This window comes from Capra hircus, chromosome 3 (genome assembly GCF_001704415.2).
Source record: "Capra hircus breed San Clemente chromosome 3, ASM170441v1, whole genome shotgun sequence".
NCBI classification, from domain to species: domain Eukaryota; kingdom Metazoa; phylum Chordata; class Mammalia; order Artiodactyla; family Bovidae; genus Capra; species Capra hircus.
Window position 1 is genome coordinate 35,093,768 of NC_030810.1, and position 26,468 is coordinate 35,120,235.

Genomic DNA, 26,468 nt, shown 5'->3' on the forward strand with positions numbered 1-26,468 from the left:
ATGGGAATACCAGACCATCTTACCTGTCTCCTGAGAAACCTGTATGCGGGTCAAGAAGTTAGAACCCTGTATGGAACAACTGTTTCAAGATCAAGAAAGGAGTATGACAGGGCTGTCTGCTGTCACCCTATTTGTTTAACCTATATGCTGAGCACATCATGAGAAATGCCAGACTGGATGAGTTACAAGATGGAATCAAGATAGGCAGGAGAAACATCAACAATCTCAGATATGCAGATAATACCACTCTTATGGCAGAAAGCAAAGAGGAACTAAAGAGCCTCTGGATGAGGGTGAAGGAGAAGAGTGAAAGAGCTAGCTTAAGACTAAATATTAGGGAAACAAACAAACAAACAAACAAAGATCATGGCATCCAGCCCCATTATTGCATGGGAAATAGAAGGGGAAAAAGTGGAAGTTGTGACAGATTTTCTCTTCTTGGGCTCCAAAATCACTGCAGACAGTGACTGAAGTCATGAAATCAGAATACGATTGCTTGCTGACAGCAAAGTGATGACACACCTAGACAGTGTGCTGAAAAGCAGAGACGCTACTCTGCTGACAAAGGTCCATATACTCCAGACTATGGACTTCCCAGTGGTCGTGTGCAGTTGTGAGAGCTGGACCATAAAGAAGGCAGAATGCCAAAGAATTGATGCCTTTGAACTGTGGTGTTGAGTTCCTGAAAGTCCCTTGGACAGCAAGGTGATCAAACCAGTCAATCTTAAGGGAGTTCAACCCTGAATCTTCACTGGAAGGACTGATGTTGAAGCTGAAGCTCCAGTATCATGATCATCTGATGTGAACAGATGACTCATTGGAAAAGTCCCTGATGCTGGGCAAGATTGAGGGCAGAAGGAGAAGCGGATGAGATGGCTGGACTGCATTACTGATGCAATGAACATGAACTTGGGCCAACTCCGGGAGATGGTGGGGGACAGGGAGGCCTGGTGTGCTGTAGTCCATGGGGTCACAAAGAGTCGGACATGACTGGGCAACTGAGCAACAACAATAACAACAAAGTAGCTAAATCTATCTCCTATTTGGGTCTTATCTGACTAGAGATTTCTACATGTGACTATAAATAGGCTTTGTATCTTAGGGGTCAATGGCAGAGGTTATTTTCAAGAAAGAAACTTACCTTTTGATTCTATCACTCTGGTGGTACAGATCAAATAAACAAAGGGAACTCATACTGAAAGTAGCAAGATGGTCCTACCATTTCAGGAGAGGTCCCCCTAGAAAATCTCTGGCAAAGGATCTTGACTGTTGGCAACTGCAGAGGGACTTCAAGCCTTAAGAAGAGGTGGCTCAGCTGAGAGTGGAGAAGAAATCCTGAAGAGACAGGATCCAGTATCTTCAGCTCTTTCTGAAGTTTGTCTAATAAGCCAGAACTCAAAGGAAGAGACTTGAGTTCTCTTCTGACCAGGGCAAGAAGGAAAGTGTCTTCTCTTGTTGTTCCACTTGGTCTCCGGCCAATATCCTGAAATGACAACAAACAATGGCAACAACAGCAACAAATTAACAGGGCTCTAAACCAAAGTGACTGAAGACCAGTGCAAGGAAGCAGAAGAGTACTTGAGTTGGAATTAGAGCCTCCACACTCGGGCCTTGTCCCGAATAGGAAGAATACTTATACTTGAAAGTAAGCATTCAATCTGGATGTATTCATTAGCTTATAATGTCTCAAGATCTTTTCCTTCAGGTGAAGAAAAGAAGCAAATCATTTCAGAGTACCTACTCTGATAGAAGGTTCCTTAAGGTATATCATTTGTCTTTTACAAAATACTTTTTTATTATATGAGAATTTAGAATGATAAACCTTAAAGACTGGGATCTGGGAGGAGGAAGAGGAAGGAAGATGCAATGGTCAGGCGGAACATTTGAGGTTTGCCTGTGGGCTCCCAGGGAAGCTGATGAGACATATCAGGTGTGGTACCTACCAGTCTATCTTAGACCATCAGGTGTGGTACCCACCAGTCTATCTTAGACCATCTTATTATTGTTCCACATCTAAATACACAGTCGACAAATAATACCCCTTCATCTACAATAGAAAACAGCCCAACAACTCCTACGATACACACCTTGGGTTGGTCAGAGCTGCTCCTTGCCATCTGTTCTAAGGACCAGTCTCTAAAGTTTCTCCTGGGGAGGCCATGGATATAGGACAGGGACTGGTCTCCAGTTGGCTGAGAGATACAGTAGACATTTGCCTGGTTGGAAACCTTAAAGAAGCAAAGATAAATGGTAGTAAGGATCAGAAGGAATGGAGAAGAGAAAGAGAAAAAAAATGGAAAATATGAGTGAGCCAACTAATTCTTAAAACATATTCCCATTCAAAAGACTTCAAGCCCCGTGGTCATTGAGTCATTTAATCCTCCAAGAAGAAAGCTTATCTCAACATTAATTTCAGCATTATGCAGTTAACACGTTTGATAAATAAATGGGTAGTTAGACACATTTTCATTTGTGCATTATAAAAGGTGTCTGTGACAAAGAAAAAGTAAGCCTGCAAACACGTCTTTCATATGCAAACCAATCAACCCTAAATCCATGTCTCTAACCACCTCCCTTATCCAACTCACATGCCAACTCAATATTTCCCCTGTCCCAAATGAACCTAGGTCCACATATCAGATTGGGGATAGCCCCTTGACCCAAAGCCCACTCACTGCAGTTGCTCAAACCAGCCAGTTCTAATCTGTTTACCCTGCCCTCATTACCTTTCCCATGGAAACCCCAGTAAAGGCTGTGGCCTGTGCTTTTCCCTTACTCTTCTGCCTCCTGATTGACCTTGGTGCTTCCACATGTGGCCCTGCACAGTGTGGCACACCCGCTTTCCCTGGGAAATGTAAGTCACAAGTTCTTTCAAAGGCAGTTGTCTCTTCATCTGTCACCTCACCATACCTGATTAAAAGGAAATCCTGGGTACAAATTTAACCACATGGCGATATTTAATATCAGGTCATTGAAAGGAGACATTATGAGAGGGATTCACTGAAAACTGAGTGTCCATACTCATTTGATAATTTATATTGAATAACCTATCAGTATAAATAGCAACCTGAAGGGTTTATAGTCATTAAACATTTTAAAGAAAAATCAAAAGGCTCTCTAGAGTGGGCTGAGTGAGCAGGAGTGGCAGAGTTCTAGAACAGGCAGTTGTGGAGGAAAAGCAAGACAAAACAAGCAAAATGGCTTTGAAAGGAAAGTACTACCAATCAACCATGATAATTATTAAAATTAAAGCACTAACACTTTCACTCTCATGCTGCCAGATGCAAAAAGCACACTTTAATTTTATTTTTGAAACCGTGCTACTGAGTTTGCCGCTAGTCACAGATTCTGTTTTATTTTCTGAGAGAAAGCAGAGCTGATACTTCTGAGAAACGGTGTAAACAGCATATATGTATTTTTAAGAATGTATAAGGAGAGAATTTAAGAGACAAAAGATCCTAGGGCTGGCAGTGAGAAGAGCCAGGCTCTGTCTGTGAGATCTTGAAACATCATTTAAGTTCTCTGGGCCTCTTATTATTCATTTGTGAAATGAGAGTTTGTATTTGCTGATTTATAAGATATCTTACTATTGCTTCTCTTAACCTTTGCAGCTTTACTTACCTCCTCCTAATGTTATCTTTGAGTTTACCTGTAATTTAGAACAGAGTTTCACACTTGCCTGTCCTTAACCTACGTTTACTTTTGTTTTAGAGCAAATTCAGCCAGTGCAGACTGCCTGCTACATCCCAGACAGGAAAGCTTATTTTTTTTTGTCTATATGTAAAGAATAAGAATCTAGAAGGAGCTCTGATTGGCTTACTTCTTTCACTGTGGCAGGATCCCACTTACCGCTTAGTCAAGGCGGTAATGAGCGTCTCTGTATCAGGCAGCCGTGGCTGCCACCTGGTCAGCCAGAATTCTACACTCGGCACACAGAACCAATTAGTCAGGCCCCACACTTCCCATGAGGTCTTGCTGTGCTTGCTCGGTGGGTGTTAGCCCTGCTGAGCCTCCCTTAAGAAACCTCTTGAATCCTGGGAGGGGAGGGACAAATTGTCTCCTTCTGGCACTGCAGAGCTAGTAAAGAATCCAGACCATGGAGGTCCAAGAACAATTACCCAGTGAACACTCTGCCTGTTACAGTGGCTAATGCAGACATTGTATCCCAAATGGGTAGAAAGAGGGTCAAACAAACTTTCATTTATATGAGAAAAACTAGAAATGACTTAAATGCCCATCAATAGGGATTACATGAGACATGTTATATCCATAGAAATGAATGAATATAGTTTGGGGATTAAGGCCCTAGAATCTGGACCTCAGCTGTGGCTCTGCCACTTCTCAGCTTTATGACCTGGGCAAAGACTTGATTTCGTTGTTTTTCAGTTCCTTCGTCTATGATCTAAAGATAATAAAAGTTCCTACCTCACTGAGTGCTTGGAGTAGTAAGTTAGTTAATATATGTAAAGAGCTTAGAATAGTGCCTCTGGGTATGTGTTAGTCACTCAGTCGTGTCTGACTCTTTGTGACCCCATGGACTGTAGCCCATTCCTCTGTTCATGGAATTCTCCAAGCAAGAATACTAGAGTGGCTTGCCATTCCCTTCTCCAGGGGATCTTCCTGACCCAGGAATTGAACTTGGATCTTCTGCACTGAGGGCAGACTCCTTACTGTCTGAGTCACCAGGGAAGCTAGAATAGTGCCTGGCACATAGCAAATTCTATCTAAGTGTTACTTCTGAGTATGACTCTCACAGGGACATTAAACATAATGCTTAGGATGAATTTTTTGAAGCTGGGGGAGAATTCTTGATATGAAGTGAATAGACCAGGATGACAAAGAACATATATGTGATGATTCATATTTGGTATCTATGCATGAAAAAAGATGAGAAAGAAGTAAACTATTATTTTTCTTTGCATTCTATTTTTCTTATTTATATTCTCCTTCCATTTTCCAAAATTTCTACATGAGTATATAATATGTTATAGTTAGAAGGATCAATAAAAATTTTAGGAGAAAAATGCGAAGTCCCCAGTGTTTGAGACCTTGCAGATCACGGTCTGAGGTCTATTGGTGAACTGGTAGCCACTCCATATTGTAATTTTTGCAGAGTTCTAATGAATTAAAGATCACAAATCCACAGGCTTTTATATTCTCATGACTGAAAACTAGTGAGCATCTGAGTGATTTAGAAAGGGCTATTAAAATCATAAACTAAAGATAGTTATGTTAGAGTTTACTGCAGACTTTAATTCAATATTCTACTAAAACATCCAACTGTCACTTCATTCTTGGAGGTGCTGCAAAACTCCTCCTCTATATATTTGTTTAATTGCAATTTCAGCAATTTTTTGAAATGGTACTTTGTTACCAATGAATCATTAGTTGGTCTTAATTGAGTCCAGTTTTCTATTGCTGCTACTCTTGCTTTTTAATTACAAATTAATAATCATTTAGAGTCATCATTTTCAAGTTAATCTGTTGTGGATTGTTTGGTTGATTCTTAGCAGAGGACAGTGATAATTATCAACATTTCTGTCAAGATAGTTTAGGGCTGATAATTTTTTGATATCTAGACATGGTTTCATTGGGTTTTGAAAATAAATTATCTTTTCCTATAACGTTAAAGCAGACATACCCTCCTCCTCTAACACACCCCAAATTTGCACAAGTGATGATATATCACTGGATAACTATCATTTAGTGACAGAGTAGGTTGACCAATTCAGTTAGCAGTCAGTGAAGATGCAATATACAGAATGACCTCAAAATTCATTTTCAGTTTTAAAAAATGATTTTGATTCTATTTGATGCAAAATGTATTAATTACCATTAGGACAAGCATGTGTTGATGTGAGTCTGTTTCCAACCCAACTGAATTTCCTAGCCAATTACCAAGAAAAGTTGAGGCAGTTGTTACTCACTTTGCCATCCAGAAATCTACAACTGAATGTTCCTGTTAGGAGTTTCCCATTGTCTTCTCGTTTCTGGTTGTTCTCTCGGTGCTTGCTCTCTTTCACATCATCTGGGTCATGATTGATTTGATGATCTGTGGGATCAGTCGGAGCTGGTGGGTCTCCACCGATCTGCTTTGCATCACCGGTCACTGATTTCTGGAGCACTGTTTGAGTTTCTGCCTTCAAGTTCTGGTTCTCCTTGCTGCAAAGAAACAAGTTTTGTACTTTGTTACTCAGGGCACACTCCACTTGCACTAAGCTGGCATATGAAAAGGCAGGTGTTAGTCTGGTGGTGGGAATATTGGTAACTTAGCATGACTGAATGAAGAAGTAAACGTTAGTTATTTGTCTAGGGATCATTTGCCATAGAGAAACCATGTTATTTTCTCAGGCTTTACAGCTTCCTTACAATCTATCCATCTGCTCTAACAGCCTTACTGTAAGAAATGGCAGTTTCAAAGATGAACCCTAAATGTTATTACTTATCTTTCTTCCTTAAACGTCTAACAGGTATTTTCAGTGTTTACAACTAGAAAAAGAAAGTCAAGGCATTTTGCCAGCTCCAGGTCTGCTCTGTGTCTCTCCTTAATTGTCTCGCTGTAAGCCTTCTTTTTCTCTCAGTAGTCCTCCATTTAATTTTAATATTAAATAGAGGGGAAAAATTGTAGGAATGACTCAAAGACATTTATATAAAACAAAAAATCTACAAATTATGCAACTTTGCTTAATAACTAAAAGATATGCTGCTGCTGCTGCTGCAAAGTCGCTTCAGTCGTGTCTGACTCTGTGCAACCCCATAGACAGCAGCCCACCAGGCTCCCCCATCCCTGGGATTCTCCAGGCAAGAACAATGGAGTGGGTTGCCATTTCCTTCTCCAATGCATGAAAGTGAAAAGTCAAAGTGAAATCACTCAGTCATGTCCGACTCTTGGCGACCCCATGGACTGCAGCCCACCAGGCTCCTCTGGCCATGGAATTTTCCAGGCAAGAGTGCTGGAGTGGGGTGCCATTGCCTTCTCTGACTAAAAGACATAAGTCACAACAATTACGTGGTATTGTTTTAAATATAGAAAACTTCTTTGGAAATAACGAATACAAATGCTCATGGTCTCATAAATAAATAGAATTCTTATAGTGAGTGACCAGACTAAACATACTGAAGAGTCAAGAAGCTAAAATTTTTGACCTAGTAAATAAATTTCTAATAATTTATTTTAGTAAAAAATGTAGAAAAAGAGAAATTTTAAACTATTTATTAATAGATGGATGTGTTGAGTGTTTCACTCTATGTTCCTATGAGATAATGTATGGTGCTATTAAAATAGTTACAAATAATTTTAATGAAAAAATGTCTTATTATACAAATAAATGAAAAATATAATTATCTCAACTATATGAACTCATGTATAAACACATGTGTCTCTGTGTGAGAGTGCATAATATACATAGAAGGAAAAATGTCAGAAGTAAACAGTAAGTGCCTCCTAACAGCAGTCAGGATATCACATGATACTATGTGTAGTGCACTGTTGTCAGTCATTCAGTCATGTTCAACTCTTTGTGACCCTGGACTGTAGTCCACCAGGCTCCTCTGTCCGTGGAGGTCTCCAGGCAAGAACACTGGAATAGGTAGCCATTCCCTTCTCCAGGGGATCTTCTTGACCCAGGGATTGAACCAGCATCTCCTGCATTGGCAGGTGGATTCTTTACCACTGAACTTCTTGGGAAGCCCACATTATACTATATTATATACTATACTATACACCATATTATACTATAGAATAAAACTATTATTCTAAATTTCTGACACGAGGAAATATTATTTTATTATCAAGAAAAATAAATTTAAAAATAGCTATGCATTATGCCTAGAAGGTTGTATAAATTTTAGCTGTTGTTATTGATGCAGTGGAAAGGACCCATTTTAAAGTGTGTCATGTAATCTGAGCATAAAACAATTGCTACAACACTTGTTGATTTGACTAAGGCCAAGATTGGCATATGCACATTTTTCACATTTCCTCTCTCACTCCTGGCAGCATGAGATGCAAAGGAGGCTTAGGAAAGAGCTGAGCGGAACACCTACGTTTACGGAGTGAAGAGCCCTGAAAGGAGACTTGGAAGAAATTCTAAGTAAGGCAGAAGAAAAACTAGAAGAGTGCTGTCTTAGCAATAAAGTGAAGAGAATGTTTCCAGAGAGCTGGCATAATCAGCACCTCACATGCTGTTGAGAAAAGTGAGTTCTAAAAAGTGTCCACTGAGTTAAGCCCTAAGGACATCATCAGGAAACCTGACAGGAGGAATTCCCTGAGGCAACAGAGGCGGATGCTAGACTGAAGTGGGCTGACAAAAGAGGAGGGATCAGAAACTAAACGCAGGAAGTGAAGAACCGTGGCTTCAGGAGAGGAGAGAAATGGGGTGACTGGAGTACAATGCTGGTTTCAGATAGGGCTTGTTATTGTCATGTCTGTCTCCAAAATATACAAATAGCTCATACAACTTGACAACAACAAAAATAAATAAGCCAATCAAAAAATGGGTAGAGGACCTTAATAGATATTCCTCCAAAGAAGACATATGATAGTCAAATAAGCACATGAAAAGATGCTCAACCTTGCTCTTTCTTAGAGAAATGCAAATCAAAAGTACAATGAGATACCACCTCACACCTATGAGAATGGTCATCATTAAAAAATAATCTCAAATAACAAATGCTGGAGAGGGTGTGTAGAAAAGGGAAATCTCTTACACTGCTTGTGGGGATGCAAACTGATATAGTCCCTATGGAAAACATTGTGGAGGCTTCTTAAAAAACTAAAAATAGAGTTACCATATGACAGAGCAGTTCTACTCCCAGGCATGTACCTGGAGAGAACTGTAATTTAAGAATATATGTGCACCCCTAGTTTATAGCAGCAGTATTCATAATAGCCAAAACATGGAAACAAACCAGATGTCCATTGACAGAGGAACGGATAAAGATGTGGTATATATACATATACTATGGAATCCTACTCAGACTAAAGAAAGAGTAAAATAATGCCATTTGCAACACGTGGATACAAGTAGAAATTATCATAAGTGGAGTAAGTCAGGCAGAGAGAAACAAATACCATATGATATCACTTATACGAGGAATCTAAAATATGGTACAAATGAGCTTATCTACAAAACAGAAATAGACATAGAGGTCAGACTTATGGCTACTAGTGGGGAGGAGGGTAAAGGAGGGAAGGACTGGGAGTTTGGGATTAGCAGATGTAAACTATTATATATAGAAAGAATAAGCAACAAGATCCTACAATATAGCACAGAGAACTGTATTTAACATCCTGTGATAAACCATTATGGAAAAGAACAGAAAAGAATGGAAAAGACATTAAAAACGTGTCTATATTATATAGCTGAGTCATTTCTCTAGACAGCAGAGATTGGTGCAACATTACAAATCAATTATACTCCAATAAAAAATAAAATCAAATGAACGAAACTAAAGACAGTAGGGACTTTAACACATTTAAATGAAGAGCCAACTGACCAAAGAAAAGGAGAGGCTATCATTGATGACGTAAGATGAACCCTGGGAAAATGAGATGGAATGTCACTGAGAAGACAGAGATAGAAATGAAACCTCAGGGTCAGGTGGCAGGAAGATGGGTGAGGATGTAGGCAAATTTTAACATTTGGTGACAGGAGGCTGACCAAATTGCTGACTGCTTAAATTTTCTCTCTGACAAACAAGGTATGACTGACTACCTGTTGGGTCTCAAGAAAGGAAACGCTGGGGTAGGAGGTCTGAATTTAAGGGCATATGGCTTGAAATAGGTGCTATAAAGATAGCTGATCAGACAAGGAAGGAGGGTTGGCTGGACACAATTGAGTGGTCACTCGAAGGCTGGAGGCCATGGATTTTGCAGCACCAGCTGGAGAGGATGCATGCTCCGCAGTCCTCGTGGAGATGCAAGGAAGGCAGACAGTGACCTTCATCCAGGGCTGGAGATTGTCAGATGGGTGTAGTTGGACGACAATAGAGCAAAATGGGAATGTTGGGGGAGTGTATATTTAATACATAGTTCTTCAATGAGAGAAGACATATAATATACAGTCTCTGATCTTAAGAAATTTAATTTCATTTGGCTATCCAAAAATATAGGAATAATAAAGTTAACTGATATTAATGTGTTTCTAGAAGTCAGGATAGTGGTTATCTTTGCAGGGAGGTATGAAGTTCAGAAGGGAACATCAGAGGTGTTTCTAGGAACGTGGTACCAATTCGTTTCTTGATCTGGATGTCTGTTGCAAGGCTATTTCATGTTTGTGAAAATTCAGTGAGTGAGTGGTATACTTATGATGTGTACTTTATGTATTATATAGGTATATTTCTACAAAGTGTTAAAGGAAATTGGCATAAGATTTACATAAATAATATGAAATATACCTAAGTGAACTAAAGTGAAAGTCACTCAGTTGTGCCCACCTCTTTGTGACTCCATGGACCATACAGTCCATGGAATTCTCTAGGCTAGAATCCTGGAGTGGGTAGCCTTTCCCTTCTCCAGGGGATCTTCCCAACCCAGGGATCGAACCCAGGTCTCCCACATTGCAGGCGGATTCTTTACCAGCTGAGCCATAAGGGAAGACCACAAGAAATATACCTAATTGGTATATAAATAAATGTCAATAGAATGTTACAAATAATCAGTGCTATTTGAAGTTCTTAAGAAAAATAAGTAATTATACTTTTCAGGGGTTTCAAAATAACAGTATTACTGTGTAAGTATATGACAGCCACATTATAGCCATTTACAAACATTCACTTATTTAATCTTTAGATCAGCCCTATAGGTAGGTGCTCATATTATTCTCATTTTAGGATGAACAATTTAGGTTCAGAGGGTTTATATCATTGTCTAATTCTACCTGGCTTTGCAAAGTTACAGCCAGGATTTAAATCTAAATCTTCCTGGTTGCACCTTGATTGTTCCAGGTGCCAGTAGAGTCAGGAAAAAAGTCTGTGGAAGTTAGGGAGTATATGAGAAACAGAAATTAGAGAAGGCACCGAGCAGGAAGCGCAGGATATAAAAGCAAAAATGGTAATGGGGCAAACAGTTAACCCTTCTGGATGAAGGCAAGGAGGGTTGAATCATTTTAGCTTTCATGACCTTTAAAATCCTTTTGTGGGCAGTCTTAGGATAAAATTGCCTGAGAACTATGAAATGTAACTGCCTGTCTGTTAAAACAGCCATAGTGTATGTAAAATTAAAAATAATCTGTTAAATCTGTTTAAAGTAAAAGCTGCTTTAAAAAAAACAACAACATGCATAACACTTTCAATTTATCTTGAAAAAGACTCCCCAGCTGAGAAATGGCATGTGTCTGCTGTTAGCACAATTTGTCAACACGCGTTGGTTGTTATGTTGTTCACAAACTCACGGTTCTTTCTTCTAGGCTTGTGTGCTATCTACCTGCACTGTTGAAAATAGAAATTTGCCATTTCAGAAAAAGGAAAAAAAAAATGCTATCAATACTATCTTGGAAACAAGACACTGCTAACTTCCTCATATGTACTTCTAACCTCAGCTGGTGCTCTCAGGGGCGCTGTGAAGAGTTTAGTGTCATCTGGGAACTACAGCAATTAGGGAGAATGACAGTATGGCTGGATGATAAATAAATGAGGAGAAAATTGTCCAATTGTTCCCTTTCACGTTGGGCTTTTCCTGCAAACCAGTCTTTTATTAGAGCTCAGAGTCTCAGAATTAGACTTTAGTGCTACCCTCTATTAGAGCTCAGACTCTCAGGATTAGAAAGAAACATGGCAAGGGTATCTAGCAGCATCCTCTGCCCAAAGCAATGTACAGATCCCACACTGGCCCCACCTCCCCTGCAACTCCATCTCACCAGATCTCACATTTGATTTGGATTACACCCCTGCTGAGAACATCAAATCGCAAATGGAGGACCCAGGGGGCTCAGCAAAAAGGTCACCAGATGCCACGTTAAAGGTCTGCCAGCCTTGGCAGAGACTCAGTGCTGCCAGTTTCCAACTGAGTACCATCTAACAGGCCTCCAGCCCTCTGGAGGAGACAGCCCAGAGTGTGCCAACATAGTGAATGGGGATCTAATTTCAGTAAATGAAAGCATGTTCTTATTTGGAAGTAATAACAGATAATCGTCACAACCAGACTTTTCTCTTTTAAAAAGACAACAACAAAATAAAAAATAAAATGCAACTGGGGAGGGGAGTGCAGCTGAAAATCTCACGAAACTTCATGGGGAAGCTGAAATGTAAAGCTAGTGCTGACTTAGAAGATGTTGTTGTAATAGAGTGTGAGGGTTTTTTTGACTCTTTAATGCCATGGAGCCATCCATATGTAATCATCATTGATGTTTAGTCTTCAGAAAGATTTTTAAAGTACATTAATTCCTGACCAATGCCCAAATCCTTTCTTCATCTTTTAATTATGCTAGCTAATATGCCCTAAATTCTTATTTCTATGTGTCAGCCACTGTGTATAAATTCACATACATTTTTCATGTTTTACTAATAATCCTGAAAGGTAGGTGTTATGGTCATCATTGTACAGATGTGAAAACGAATCACCAGAGAAGTTAAGTAAATTGCTCATTGATAAACGGATAATAGGTAGAGATCTAGAATCAGACCCAGGTCTGCATGCCTCCAAAGTGTGTACTCCTTCCTTCACATCTCTCCTCAACTTCGCACCCATAATAAGTAAACTGGCTACTGCTAAGCAACAGAATGTTGATTCTCTTTTAAAATGTTAATAAAAATGTGTCCATTTCTTCCACGTTGTCCATTTTATTGGCATATAATTGCTGATAGTAGTCTCTTATGGTCCTTTGTATTTCTGTGTTGTCTGTTGCGATCTCTCCATTTTCATTTCTAATTTTATTGATTTGATTTTTCTCTCTTTGTTTCCTGATGAGTCTGGCTAATGGTTTGTCAATTTAATTTATCCTTTCAAAGAACCAGCTTTTGGCTTTGTTGGTTTTTGCTATGGTCTCTTTGTTTCTTTTGCATTTGTTTCTGCCCTAATTTTTAAGATTTCTTTCCTTCTACTAACTCTGAGGTTCTCCATTTCTTCCTTTTCTAGTTGCTTTAGGTGTAGAGTTAGGTTATTTATTTGACCTTTTTCTTGTTTCTTGAGGAATGCCTGTATTGCTATGAACTTTCCTCTTAGCACTGCTTTTATTGTGTCCCACAGGTTTTGGGTTGTTGTGTTTTCATTTTCATTTGTTCCTATGCATATTTTGATTTCTTTTTTGATTTCTTCTGTGATTTGTTGGTTATTCAGAAGTGTGTTGTTCAGCCTCCATATGTTGGAATTTTTAATAGTTTTTCTCCTGTAATTGAGATCTAATCTTAATACATTATGGTCAGAAAAGATGCTTGGAATGATTTCGATTTTTTTGAATTTATCAAGGTTAGATTTATGGCCCAGGATGTGATCTATCCTGGAAAAGGTTCCGTGAGCACTTGAGAAAAAGGTGAAATTCATTGTTTTGGGGTGAAATGTCCTATAGATATCAATTAAATCTGACTGGTCTATTGTATCATTTAAAGTTTGTGTTTCTCTGTTAATTTTCTGTTTAGTTGATCTGTCCATAGGTGTGAGTGGGGTATTAAGGTCTCCCACTATTATTGTGTTACTGTTAATTTCCCCTTTCATACTTGTTAGCATATGTCTTACATATTGTGGTGCTCCTATGTTCATTGCAGCACTGTTTACAATAGCCAGGACATGGAAACAACCTAGATGTCCATCTGCAGATGAATGGATAAGAAAGCTGTGGTACATATACACAATGGGGTATTACTCAGCCATTAAAAAGAATACATTTGAATCAGTTCTAATGAGGTGGATGAAACTGGAGCCGATTATACAGAGTGAAGTAAGCCAGAAAGAAAAACACCAATACAGTATACTAACACATATATATGGAATTTAGAAATATGGTAATGATAACCCTATATGCGAGACAGCAAAAGAGACACAGATGTATAGAATGGACTTTTGGACTCTGACGGAGAGGGAGAGGGTGGGATGATTTGGGAGAATGGCACTGAAACATGTATACTATCATGTAAGAAACAAATCGCAAGTCTATGTTCTATACAGGATACAGGATGCTTGGGGCTGGTGCACGGGGATGATCCACAGAGATGATATGGGGTGGGAGGTGGGAGGGGGGTTCAGGATTGGGAACTCATGCACACCTGTGGTGGATTCATGTCAATGTATGGCAAAACCAATACAGTATTGTAAAGTAAAATAAAGTAAAAATAAAAAAATTTTTAAAAATGTTAATAAAAAACAACACATGTAAAAGTACCTAGTCCATCTTCCAACCTAAGCATCAAGTCCCTTTCAGAACACCTAAGTAGCCATCTTTCAGCTTTGATTTGTACCTTTCCAGGGAGAAGGCAATGGCACTCCACTCCAGTACTCTTGCCTGGAAAATCCCATGGACGGAGGAGCCTGGTGGGCTACAGTCCATGGGGTCACTATGAGTCGGACACGACTGAGCGACTTCACTTTCATGCATTGGAGAAGGCAATGGCAACCCAATCCAGTGTTCTTGCCTGGAGAATCCCAGGGACGGGGGAGCCTGGTGGGCTGCTGTCTATGGGGTCGCACAGAGTTGGACACGACTGAAGTGACTTAGCAGCAGCAGCAGAGACAAGCGGTTCATCACTCCCAAAGTTATTTCTAAATATCCCATTTCTCTCATCATAGCACTGAGCCACATTCTGACATCAGTGAAAATAATTGAACTGTATTTTTAATGGCATTTACTCTGTACTGCTTTACGGAATAAAAGTAGTGTCTCAAATTGGGGTCATTTTGGCTGCAAAATTAGTAACCAGTTCAATCACCAATTATTCTTTGGTATGATATATTTATTTTTTTTTTACCTCTTTTTATTTTCTTTTTTAAATTGAAGTATAATTGACTTACAGTGTGATATTAGTTTCTGACATTGTGCATGCTCAGTTGATCAGTTGTGTCTGACTCTTTGTGACTCCATGGATGATAGCCACCAGGCTCCTCTGTCCATGGAATTTTCCAGGCAAGAATACTGGAGTGGTTGCCATTTCCTCCTCCAGGGCATCTTCCTGACCCAGGGATCAAGCCAATGTCTCTTGCATCTCCTACACTGGCAGACGGACTTTTTTACCACTGTAGTAATTTATTATCATTATAAAACTTACTCCATTTAAAACTATTATAAAATGTTGTCTATATTTCCTGTGCTGTACATTTTATACATATTTTATGCCTATCAGTTTGTACCTCTTAGTGCCCTTTACCTATTTGCTCCTCCTCCAACCCTTCTGCCCTCTGGCAACCACTAGTGTGTTCTCTGTACCTCTGAGTTCCTTCTGTCTTGCTATATTTGTTCATTTGTTTTATTCTTTAGATTCCACATATAAGTGAAAACATATAGTATTTGTTTTTCCCCGTCTGACTTACTTCACTAAGCATAATATCCTCCAGTTCTATCCATGCTGTCAAAAACGGTAAAGTTTCATTCTTTCCTACAGCTAATATTCCATTGCCTGTATACCACATCTTTATCCATTCATCTGCTGATGGACACTTAAGTTGCTTTCATTTCTCAGTTAATGTAAACAGTGCTACTACAAACATTGGAATACGCATATCTTTTCAAACGGTGTTTTCATTTTCTTTGGATAAATTAACTCATAGAGATAATATCCCAATATACATACTCTCCTGGAACCTTCTTTTTACACTTAATCCAATTCTACAGCATTAGACATACTTATGCCATGGAGGTTTTCTTCTGTTTTGTTTTTTAGCTCTATATTACTACATTCTTTGGGTTGCAGTGAGAATCTAACCCACTCACTGTCTGTAGACTGTGTTGTCTTCAAAGATCTCATAGTTAGGTGGAGAAAGCAGACATTTAAACAGAAAATTATGATATAAAATGATAATTGAAAATACAGAGTATGTAAAGGAGATAATCACAGAGGGCTGTCAAACCGAATCTGCTTAAGAGGAATAGAAATGAATTCATGAAGGAAGTTATTTCTATGACAGAAGCTGAAAGAAGGGCTTGTTCTTAGAGAAAAAGACAGTGATTGAACTTCAGACCACCTGCAGGGTGCTGGATAATAAGACAGAAACTTGGGTCACTCTGAACTTACTAAATCATAATTTCTGAAAGCTGGACAAAAAAATTCTTATCAAACATCACTGATGATTCTTATGTACACTAAAATTTGATAAATGATGGCATAGAAAATAAAAAATGATAGTCTTTTCCACAGTTGTGCAAAATATACACATAATTTCAGGCAATGGTTAAGGATGTGAGCTATATGTCCAAGAGACCTGGTTTTGAGTCCTAGCCCCAAACATAACTTGTGTGACTTCTGGTAAGTTATTTCACATCTCTGATTTTCAGTTTCTCATCTGTGAGATTAGGAAAATAATACTTATTAAGATAAGATGTATTGAATATTTAGCACTGAGCCTGGTTCCCAGTTAGCCCAAGACAAATGGTAAGTTTTAGTCCTAAATCAAAGTGCTGTCTTCTTTATCAACACCTTTCTCATTCCAGGTACAGAAGGGATGAACTTTCCTTTGGATCCCCAAACTTTCTTTGTTGATAGGTAAAACTAAAGTTCAAAGGATCAACGTTTCATAGTTCACAGGAACTGAGGAATACTACTTAAATGGACAAAAAGAGAGAGTTAATGTAATCTCTCCAGCTGCCTTGTTTATTTACTAATAATTGTAAATACAAGTTATAGGAGTCACCTACCTTTAAAAAAAGCAGATTAATTTGTATTTAAAATCTTTGATAAAGCACAATTCTTTGGAATAATTTTCCTTAATTTTACAAAAACAAACAAAAAAACCCCAACACCTACAACATTCTTGTATCAAAATGTCCTCAGGTGACTTATTCCTAGGAGCTGTGCAAACTGTGTTGTTTTAATATCTTTGTGTTGACAGTTTCAATTGTTTGTTGTTCAGTTGCTAAGTCATGCCTGACTCTTTGTGATGCCATGGACTGCAGCATGTCAGGCTTCCCTGTCCTTTACTATCTCCCAGAGTTTCTCAGATTCATGTCCACTGAGTTGGAGGTGCTATTTAACCATCTCATCCTCTGCCACCCTCTTCTCCTTTCGTCTTCAATCTTTTCCAGAATCAGGGTTTTCTCCAATGAGTTGGTTCTTTGCATCAGGTGGCCAAAGTTTTGGAGCTTCAGTATTAGTCCTTCCAATGAACATTCAGGGTTGATTTCCTTTAGGATTGACTGGTTTGATTTCCTTGCTATCCAAGGGACTCTCAAGCATCCTCACCACAATTTGAAGGCATCAGTTCTTCAGTGCTCAGCTTTCTCTATGGTCCTGTTCTTATATCCATACATGACTACTGGAAAAACCATAGCTTTAATTATACAGATCTTTGTTGGCAAAGTGGTGTCTTTGCTTTTTAACATGCTGTCTATAGGCTTGAAATTTAAAGTCTTTTGCACTTGTATTCTTACATTTCTAATCAAGATGACTGTGAAACTGCCTGGCCTCTATATCAGTTATTTCCGTGCTTTAAGGCACAGTTCTGAGGCAAGGCTTCTATCCACGCTCAGAGGATGTAGCGCAAACCATTCTCCTATCTCTGCAAATACCTTCTGGAGACATCTACAGGGTCTATGGGAACGAGGAGCAATAATGATTAATATGTGATTTTGTTTAATTATGTTGAACTAAATCAGGGGTATATAAAAAGACCATGTGTTTGAAAACTGCACTTTAGGAAAGGAGGGGAAGATGAATAGGCAGAGCATCAGATTTTTAGGGCAATAGTACTCTGTATGACACTCTAACGATGAACACATGTCATTATACATTTGTGCAAACCCATAGAATATAAAACACCAAAAGTGAAATTTAAGGTAAGCCATGGAATTTTGTGATTAAGATGTGGTAGTGTGGTACTGCTAAGTCACTTCAGTCGTGTCCGACTCTGGCAGCCCACTAGGCTCCCCTGTCCCTGGGATTTTCCAGGCAAGAACACTGGAGTAGGTTGCCATTTCCTTCTCCAATGCATGGAAGTGAAAAGTGAAAGTGAAGTTGCTCAGTAGTGTCCGACTCCTAGCGACCCCATGGACTGCAGCCCACCAGGCTCCTCCGTCCATGGGGTTTGCCAGGCAAGCGTACTGGAGTGGGTGCCATCGCCTTCTGTAGGTTTGTGAATTGTAACAAATGCACCACTCTGGTAAGGGATGTTGATAATGGGGAAAGATACATGTGTGTGAGGGCAGGAGGCATATGGGATATCTCTGCATCTTCCTTTCAATTTTGCCATGAATTTTAAACTGCTCTGAAAAATAAAGTTCAAAAAGACGTACTACATTAACAAATTTGTGCTTTCTCAAAATTATAAGTGGTTACCCTATATGTGGTAAGATACACACACACACAAGAGCTTAAGTTTTGTTTTACTCTTAAACCAAACTGTGGTTATACAATGTTGTGATCTTTTAAAATCTGCTCCACTTGACAGTATCATATGGATACCTTATCCATCAATGTTTATATTTCCACAAGAACATTTAAAGTATCTAGTTGTATGGATATACACGACTTTAATTAACTCGTCCTATATTATTTGAAATGTTTACTTTTCCTGGGTTTTACTAGTTTAAATATTGCTTCTCTGCTGGATGTTTCCCTCTGCTCCTACTTCCTTGCCTCCTCTTCCACTCTGAGAAGCTGACCGCTGTGGACTGATTAGCCAGTCAGCTCTCATGTCCTCTGATTCTGGTTGGTTTGGCCCTGGCTCTCCAGGAAGATGGCTCTCCCTGTAAGAGTGCTTCAAACTACTTGTGTCTCTTGCCCGAAGGTCACTGTTTTTCTCTAGCTCAAGAATGTTTTTCCCTCCTCATTAACATTCCCCTCTTTCCATCTTGGCTTCCTGGTGGCTCAGTGGCAAAGAATCTGCCTGCCAATGCAGATGCGGGTTCCATCCTTGGGTCAGGAAGATCCCCTGAGGAGGAAATGGCAGCCTACCCCAGTATTCTTGCCTGGAAAATTCCATGGGCAGAGGAGCCTGGTGGGCTACAGTCCATAGGGCTGCAGAAGTCTGACGTAACTGAGCACACTTGCTTCCCGTCTCTGCAGACCTATGGTTGTAACAACCTTGCAGCTGCTAGCCCATGATTCCTGTACTGTGCCTTGCAACTCTCTTACTCTTGTAACCAAATCCTCCTTGAATTATCTTAATTTACTAATCTGTTTCCTACTGGACCCAGACTAGTATAGTCTTGTGTAAACTTTTGAAATCAAACCATTACATCCAACAATAACTGTTTCCACAGAATTGATTCTTAGAGGGATTTTATGCCAAAGAAATACACTTTTAAAGCTTTTGATAAGTATACTTAAAAACGGAGTAGCATATGAGTATTCTTTTTCCTAAGCCCTTGTCAACCCTGGATATTTCTGTTATAAAAAGATTTTCAGTTTGATTGGTAGAAAATAATATTTCATTGTTATTTAAATTTCTTTTATTACCACTCAGGTTAATTCCCCACCCCAGTCCCTCAGCCATATATATATCTAATGTTCCTTTTTTTTTTTTCTTCTTTTGTGACTTGCCTGTCTAGACCTTTAGCCAGTTTTTTAAACTGGGCAGCTTATATTTTTCCCATTGATTTGTAAGAGCTCTTTATACATAAGAGGAATAATTTTTTCCTGTCATATACATTTTAAATAGTATTTTGTTTTTGCCTTTTACTACTTATCATATTTTTGGAAATGTAGAATTTCAAATGGTAAAGTGACAACCTTTACTGCACAGTTTCAAGATTTAAGACCAATAGCCACCTATTTTTTATAACATTGATATGACATTCACTCACACAAAGCTATATACTCTTATTTAAAGATTTATGCCTATGTTTTGGGCTGGAGGCATATGTCCAAAACAATATCTCATACTTCTTTATGCTTCTTACAGTGCTAGAATAATAACTTAAAACCTATTGTAGGAGATTAATTAAAAAAAAAAAACTGTGGAAAGCTCATAGGAGAAGTATGATTTTAGCATATTATTTTATTTCTTTGAACTTGTGAAAATAAAGACAATAGTTTATTCTCTGATATTGTTCTGTTTTAGGGAGAGACTGAGTTCATGGAGAGTAAAGTAATATGTAAATTATATAGAATGAAATGCAATAAACAAAGATAAGATATTACAATTAGTTATTACTTTTTAAGAAAAGGATGAGTAGGTAACTGAATTTTTAAATTGCAAAGTTTACCCAGGTTTTACATAGGGAACATAATTGATTATTGCTACTGTTAGGTAGTTAGAATAGGAAACAGGAGTCCAAAATGGCGCTGGCTAAAAGAAAAGGAAGGGAAAAGCCTGCGAAAATAGAACAAAGGCAAGGTCAAGGACCGGAGTGAGGACCTCCGGTGGAACAAACAGCACTCCTGGCTAGCCCAATTTACACAGGGCAGGCCCAGGGGGAGGAAAAAACATATAAAAAGAGGAGCCAAAGGGCCAGGTTTCTCTCTCCCACGTGCTCGCACGCTCCCCCACTCTCTTCTCTTTGCATCTTTGGGTTGGCATGCCCTCACACCTCGAGGATGGATTTTCCTGCTATTTTCTAAATAAAATAGAGCTATAACATGGAGCTGTAACACTAATCTGTCTAAGAGCTATAACACAGTCTGTCCAAGACCCAAGAGCTGTGATGTGCCGAGGGCTTTAATGTCCATCACTTTAAATCTTTGTTGTGATGAGAATAGACTTGCCTGACACTACCATTTCCTGCCTGGATTACCATAATGACTCCCTAAGTGGCCTCTCTCATTTTAATATTCCTGTCTCTTCTAGTTTATCCTCCACATAGCAGCCAGAACCGTTATTTAGAAAGTGTAAATTTGATTGTGTCCTCCACTGCTCTCAATTTTCCATGTCTTCCCATTGTACATAGAACAAATCCAACATTTCTAACATGGACCACATGGCCCATGATCTGAGTCTTGTAGGCCTCCCTGACCTCATTTCCTCCCCTTGTTCACTAACTCCACCCACACTGACTTTCTTGCTTCTCCTTAAGCATGCCAAAAGGCTTTCTATTGCCTGTCCCTGCTGTCCAGAATGATTTCTTCAGCTATTTGCATAGTTCACTCTCTGTGTAGAACTGTAGAGGCTAGCAGGTAATGATGAACACCTGTGGTGTTGCTGGGTACAGACTGGATCTTATGGGTGAAAAATCAGCAGCTATATGATTGCCCTGATCTCTTAGATCTGTGTTCCTGGAAAGTGATGTGGTACTTTTTTATGAGGCAGGCAAAAGGTGGCCATGTACCAAAAAGATCTACTTGGGCTCCAGGTGCTCATCTTAGGTGCTATTTGTAGCAGTTGTTGGGAAAGCGAAATATCTGGAGAACCTGGGGCCCATGGGAAGTTGCAGCCTCTTCTTCTAGGGCAGGAGAAGGAGGAAGAAACTATGAGTTTTATGGAAGATTGAAATATGGAAAGCCTCATGCACTGGGACAAAGCTGTGCTAGTCTTAGCCAGCTCACTGCTAGCTAACCATGGATAAAGCTCATTGGATAATTCCAACTTTACATAGTCTCAGCTAAGTGTCACTTGCTTAGAGAGGCCTTCTGAGAGCACCCTTGGTGACTTCATATACCCTCTGGGCCTACTGTATTTTTCCTCATTGCACTATCTTCGTTTGAATGTTTACTGTTATATGTTTGTTGTGTGTCTTCTGTCACTAGAACTTTAGGTATTCTGCTGGGTCCCCAGGGCTTGGCACTTAGCAGGCAGTCAATTAATATTTGTTAATTGAAAAGGTGCTGATTCCATGCATGCATTAATTTCTAAAACTAATAACACTTTAAAACATTTCAAGAAATTAAAAAATATTGGCCTTCCCTGGTGATCCAGTGGTTAGGAATCTATCTGCCAATTTAGGGGTCACAGGTTAGATTCCTGGTCCTGGAAGACTCCATACGACCTGGGGCAACCGAACCCAGGTGCCACAACTACCGAAGGCCGCACACCCTAGATCATGTGCTCTTCAACAAAAGAAGTCACTGCAATGAGAAAGCCATGCATCACAGCTAGGGAATAGCTCCTGCTCACCTCAACTAGAAAGCTCATGCACGGAGCAAAAAGCAGCCCAAAATAAATAAATAATTAAAATAAGAAACTCAAAATATTGTATTAATATGAAAGACTTTGAGGGATTAAAAAATGACAGAATATGGGCTCCAGGAAAGTCATGTGGAAAAACATGAGAATTTTGTATTTATTGACTCTAAATATCAATATATGTGATACACAGTTACAAGTATTTGTTGCTTCCCTCAGAGCTCAGTCAGTAAAGAATCTGTCTGCAATGCAGGAGACCCAGGTTCAATTCCTGGGTCAGGAAGATCCCATGGAGAAGGAGATGGCAACCCGCTCTAGTATTCTTGCCTGGAGAATCCCATGGACAGAGGGGCCTGGCGGGCTACAGTCTATGGGGTCTCAAGAGTCAAATATGACTTAGTGACTAAACCACCCATAAAGGAGTCAGCTTCCCCTGTGCTTAACAATTCTATACCAACAGCAGTGTAACTATGGAATAAAATACTCTGGGTCACTGATTCTTGGCAGTGGAAGGAACTATAGAGGCCAACTGTATTAATTGGAAGCATCTCTACTCACAGGAGTTTCTTGAAAGGAACCCAATTCCTCTTTTATTTAACAGCTCAATTCCCAAATTCTATAAATGTTCCCCTAGGCCAAACCTCACACCCTGGAGATTCCATAATGCCATGCTTTTAGTGCCTGCACCTTTCGTGTGCCGGGACGAAGCACAGTACTCCTTGGTGACAGGTCTAGTTATCAGTGTGATGCCCACCCCCCCACCCCCTCTTCGTCTGTCTGGACACCTTTTGTTCATGGTGTACTGGGGGAACCTTCCACTTTATCTTCCATTCTACTTCTGGTCATCAAATATGTGGGTTTTCCCCAAACAAAGCAATTCTTTGACATTACTTGAGTGTCCTACATTGCAATTCCATTCTGACACTATCTGCCTGGAGTTGAAAAGACCCCACAGGTTAAGGTCTCAGTCACACAAGACTGCCCTACTTCCTTCAGGTGTCAGGTGCAAGTCCAGGCTGTTACCTGTATCTCTGACAGGCTAGCTATAAATCAGAGTTCCCAAAATTGCCTTCTCAGGCTTGATTAATTTATGAGTGTCTCACAGAACTTAGGCAAACCATTTACTCATTAGATGATGTTGTTGTTCAGCTGCTAAGTTGTGTCCAGCTCTTTGCGATTTCAGGGATTGCAACAGCCAGGCTTCCCTGTCTGTCACTATTTCCTGGATAGTTTGCTCAAGCTCATGTCCATTGAGTCAGTGATGCCATCCTCTGTTGTCCTCTTCTCCTCCTGTTCTCAATCTTTCCCAGCATTGCTTTCCCCCGCCCCCCCCGTCACCCCCCCCCCCCCACCGCCGTGAATTTGCTGTTTGCATCAGGTGGCCAAAGTATTAGAGCTTCAGCTTCAGCATTAGTTCCTCCAATGAATATTTAGGGTTGATTTCCTTTAGGACTGATTGGTTTGATCTCCTTGCTATCCAAGGGATTCTCAAGAGTCTTCTCCAGTTCCACAATTTGAAACTATCAATTCTTCAGCTCTCAGTCTTCTTTATGGTCCAATTCTCACATTCACATATGACTACTGGATAAACCATACGTTTGACTATATGGACCTCTGTTGGCAAAGTTATGTCTCTGCTTTTTAATACACTGTCTAGGTTTGTTACAGCTTTTCTTCCAAGGAGTACGCATCTTTTAATTATGTGGCTGGAGTCACTAGGTTACTGTTAAAGAATACAACTAAGTGACAGCCAGATGGAAGAGATGGAGAGAGCCAAGTATGTGGGGAAGAGAATGGAACTCCCCTGGCTTCTGCAGACATAACACCCCCTGCCCCAGCACATAGGTGTGTTTAGCAGCCCAGAAGCTCTCTGAACCCCATACATTTGGGATTTTTAGGAAGTTTCAACATGTAGTTAGGATAAATCTTTCACTCAGTATCCAGCTTCTCTTCCCTCTGGGAGGATAGGGAGTACGTTTGGGCTGAAAGTTTCCAAGCTTTTAGTCAGTGTGTGGTCTTTCTGGTCACAACCTACACCCTGAAGCCATTCAGGAGCCCACCGAGAGTATCCTCATTAGAACAAAAGACAACTCATCACTCAGGAAATTCTAAGGACTTTACAAGTTTTGTGCCAGGAACCAGAATCAAAGACCAAATAGTAAAACAAATGATACTCCTAGTGTTCTTATCTCTTAGAAAATTGAGAGAGTTTTAGGAGCTTCCATGCCAGGAACTGGGTGGGATCAGAGATCAGTATGTATTCTTTCTTTAAGAAAATTATCATTATTATTTTTGGCCATGCCACAAGGCTTGCAGCATCTTAGTTCCCCAACCACAGGTTGAACCCAGGCCCTTGGCATTGAAAGAATGGAGTCCTGACCACTGGACCACCAGGGAATTCCCAGAGACCAGTGTATATTCTATTACTTCATAGCAAGTAAATCCCAAGCATTTATTGTATATAATCATGTATGTGTGCCCTCATCTAAAGAGACTTTGCGTATATTTCTGTAGATTTCATCTTGTTGGTTTTAGCTCATTTTCCTGCCATATCTTCGAAGCAGTCTACTATTCACCTGCTTACTGAAGTGATTTGTCTGTCTTCCTTTAGTTGAGGATTAAAAAATGTTGACTAAGAACTGAGTCACACACAAATCCTCCCAGCCTCTCCACCTCCAGCACATTGTGCTTAAATCCATTGTTCAGTCACTACCAGGTTGGTTTGTCATCCATCTTAATACTATTCAACCTAGAAGTCTCTGCCTATTTCAAAACTTCGTGAGAAAAGTGTTCCTAGTAACTCACTGAAATCAACAAAGACTATGCTTTATGACTCCCTTAATTTGCACCACAGTAACTTCATCAATGAAGAGAATGGGGCCAGTCTGGCATGCTCTGTTCTTAGTCAAAATGGACTAACCCTCAGTGGTGAAGGCCTTTGTGTTTTGTACTCACATCTAATATATTTAATTCTTTGGCCTGTGTTTTTGCCAGAGATTCTCTATAAGCTTCAAGTTCCATGATTTCACTACCAACGTTTATCTCTTTTAATAAAATGAGACTATTTGTCTCCTATCATCTGGCATATTTTCTCCTGGATCAGTCATCCCATTAATCATCAGGGTTCCATAGTAACAACTTCATGCTATTTTAGCAACATGCGCCTTTAGACATGGATTTAAAGCACTTAGTATTGTCTTTCTGGGCTCCCCAGTTGGTGCTAGTGGTAAAGAATCCTCCTGCATTGCAGGAGCTACAAGAGAGTCGGGTTAGATCACTGGGTTGGGAAGATACCCTGTAGTAGGAAATAGCATCCCACTCAAGTATTCTTGCCTGGAGAATCCCATGGACAGAGGAGTCTGGCAGGCTACAGTACATGAGGTCGCAAGAGTAGGACACTACTTAGCGACTAAATCGCCATTGTATTCTAACTCATTTATTAGGCTTTCAATATGTACAAGACTTTACACTCAGTACTGAGGGCAAGGTTGTGCAGACAGAATTTACAGTTAAATGGGGGACACAGAAATGCATAGAAAATTGCCATTGAGCACGACAATCCCTAAGGATGCTATGGGGGTCACGGGAAAGGGAAGCAGGCAAATCCAGGGCTGGTGATGGTGGCACCTGATTAGATTTGCATTTTAAAAAGATGGTTGTTCAGTTGCTAAATCATGTCCAACTCTTTGGAACTCCATGGACTACAGCATGCCAGACTTCCTGGTCCTTCACCATCTCCCAGAATTTGCTCAAACTCATGTCCACTGAGTCAGTGATGCTATCCAACCATCTCATCCTCTGTCACCCCCTTCTCCTTCTGCCCTCAGTCTTTTGCAGCATCAGGATCTTTTCCAGTGAGTTGGCTCTTCGTTTCAGGTAGCTAAAGTTTTGGTGCTTCAGCTTCAGCATCAGTCCTTCTGATGAATATTCAGGATTCATTTCTTTTAGGACTGGTTGTTTTGATCTCCTTTCAATCCAAGGGACTCTATGCGGTTGCTAGCCATACTTAAGAACTGATCTTCTCAATCTATAATTCAATCCGTAATACTGCATAGGCCTCACTTGGGAATTGACAACAATGCAGATTCTGACTCAATATGTCTGGAAAGGGGCCTGAGAGTCTGCATTTCTAACAAGCTCTCAGGTGAGGTTGATGCTGATGGTCCATAGACTACACTTTGAAGAGCATGGATCCAGAGAATGAATCAGAGAATTAGATGAAAGGCAGGGGTCAGGACTGAAAGGCCAGTGTAGGGGTCTATGAGGAAAATAATGATGCCACAGACTGAGGGACACTTAAACCTATATATTGATCTCCTTGATGAAAAAT

At 39.8% G+C, this 26,468-nt stretch overlaps 1 protein-coding gene across 1 annotated transcript in view; it reads right to left on the bottom strand.

The window, feature by feature from the left end:
- Positions 1-26,468, bottom strand: part of C3H1orf87 (chromosome 3 C1orf87 homolog) — an 83,906-nt gene that overhangs the window by 54,107 nt on the left and 3,331 nt on the right. The window contains exons 2-4 of the mRNA XM_005678339.3: positions 5,928-6,162; positions 2,088-2,228; positions 1,220-1,483 (exon numbers count right to left, since the gene is read on the bottom strand). Coding sequence (XP_005678396.2) covers positions 1,220-1,483; positions 2,088-2,228; positions 5,928-6,162 — 640 coding nt within the window. The remainder of the gene's footprint in view (positions 1-1,219; positions 1,484-2,087; positions 2,229-5,927; positions 6,163-26,468) is intronic.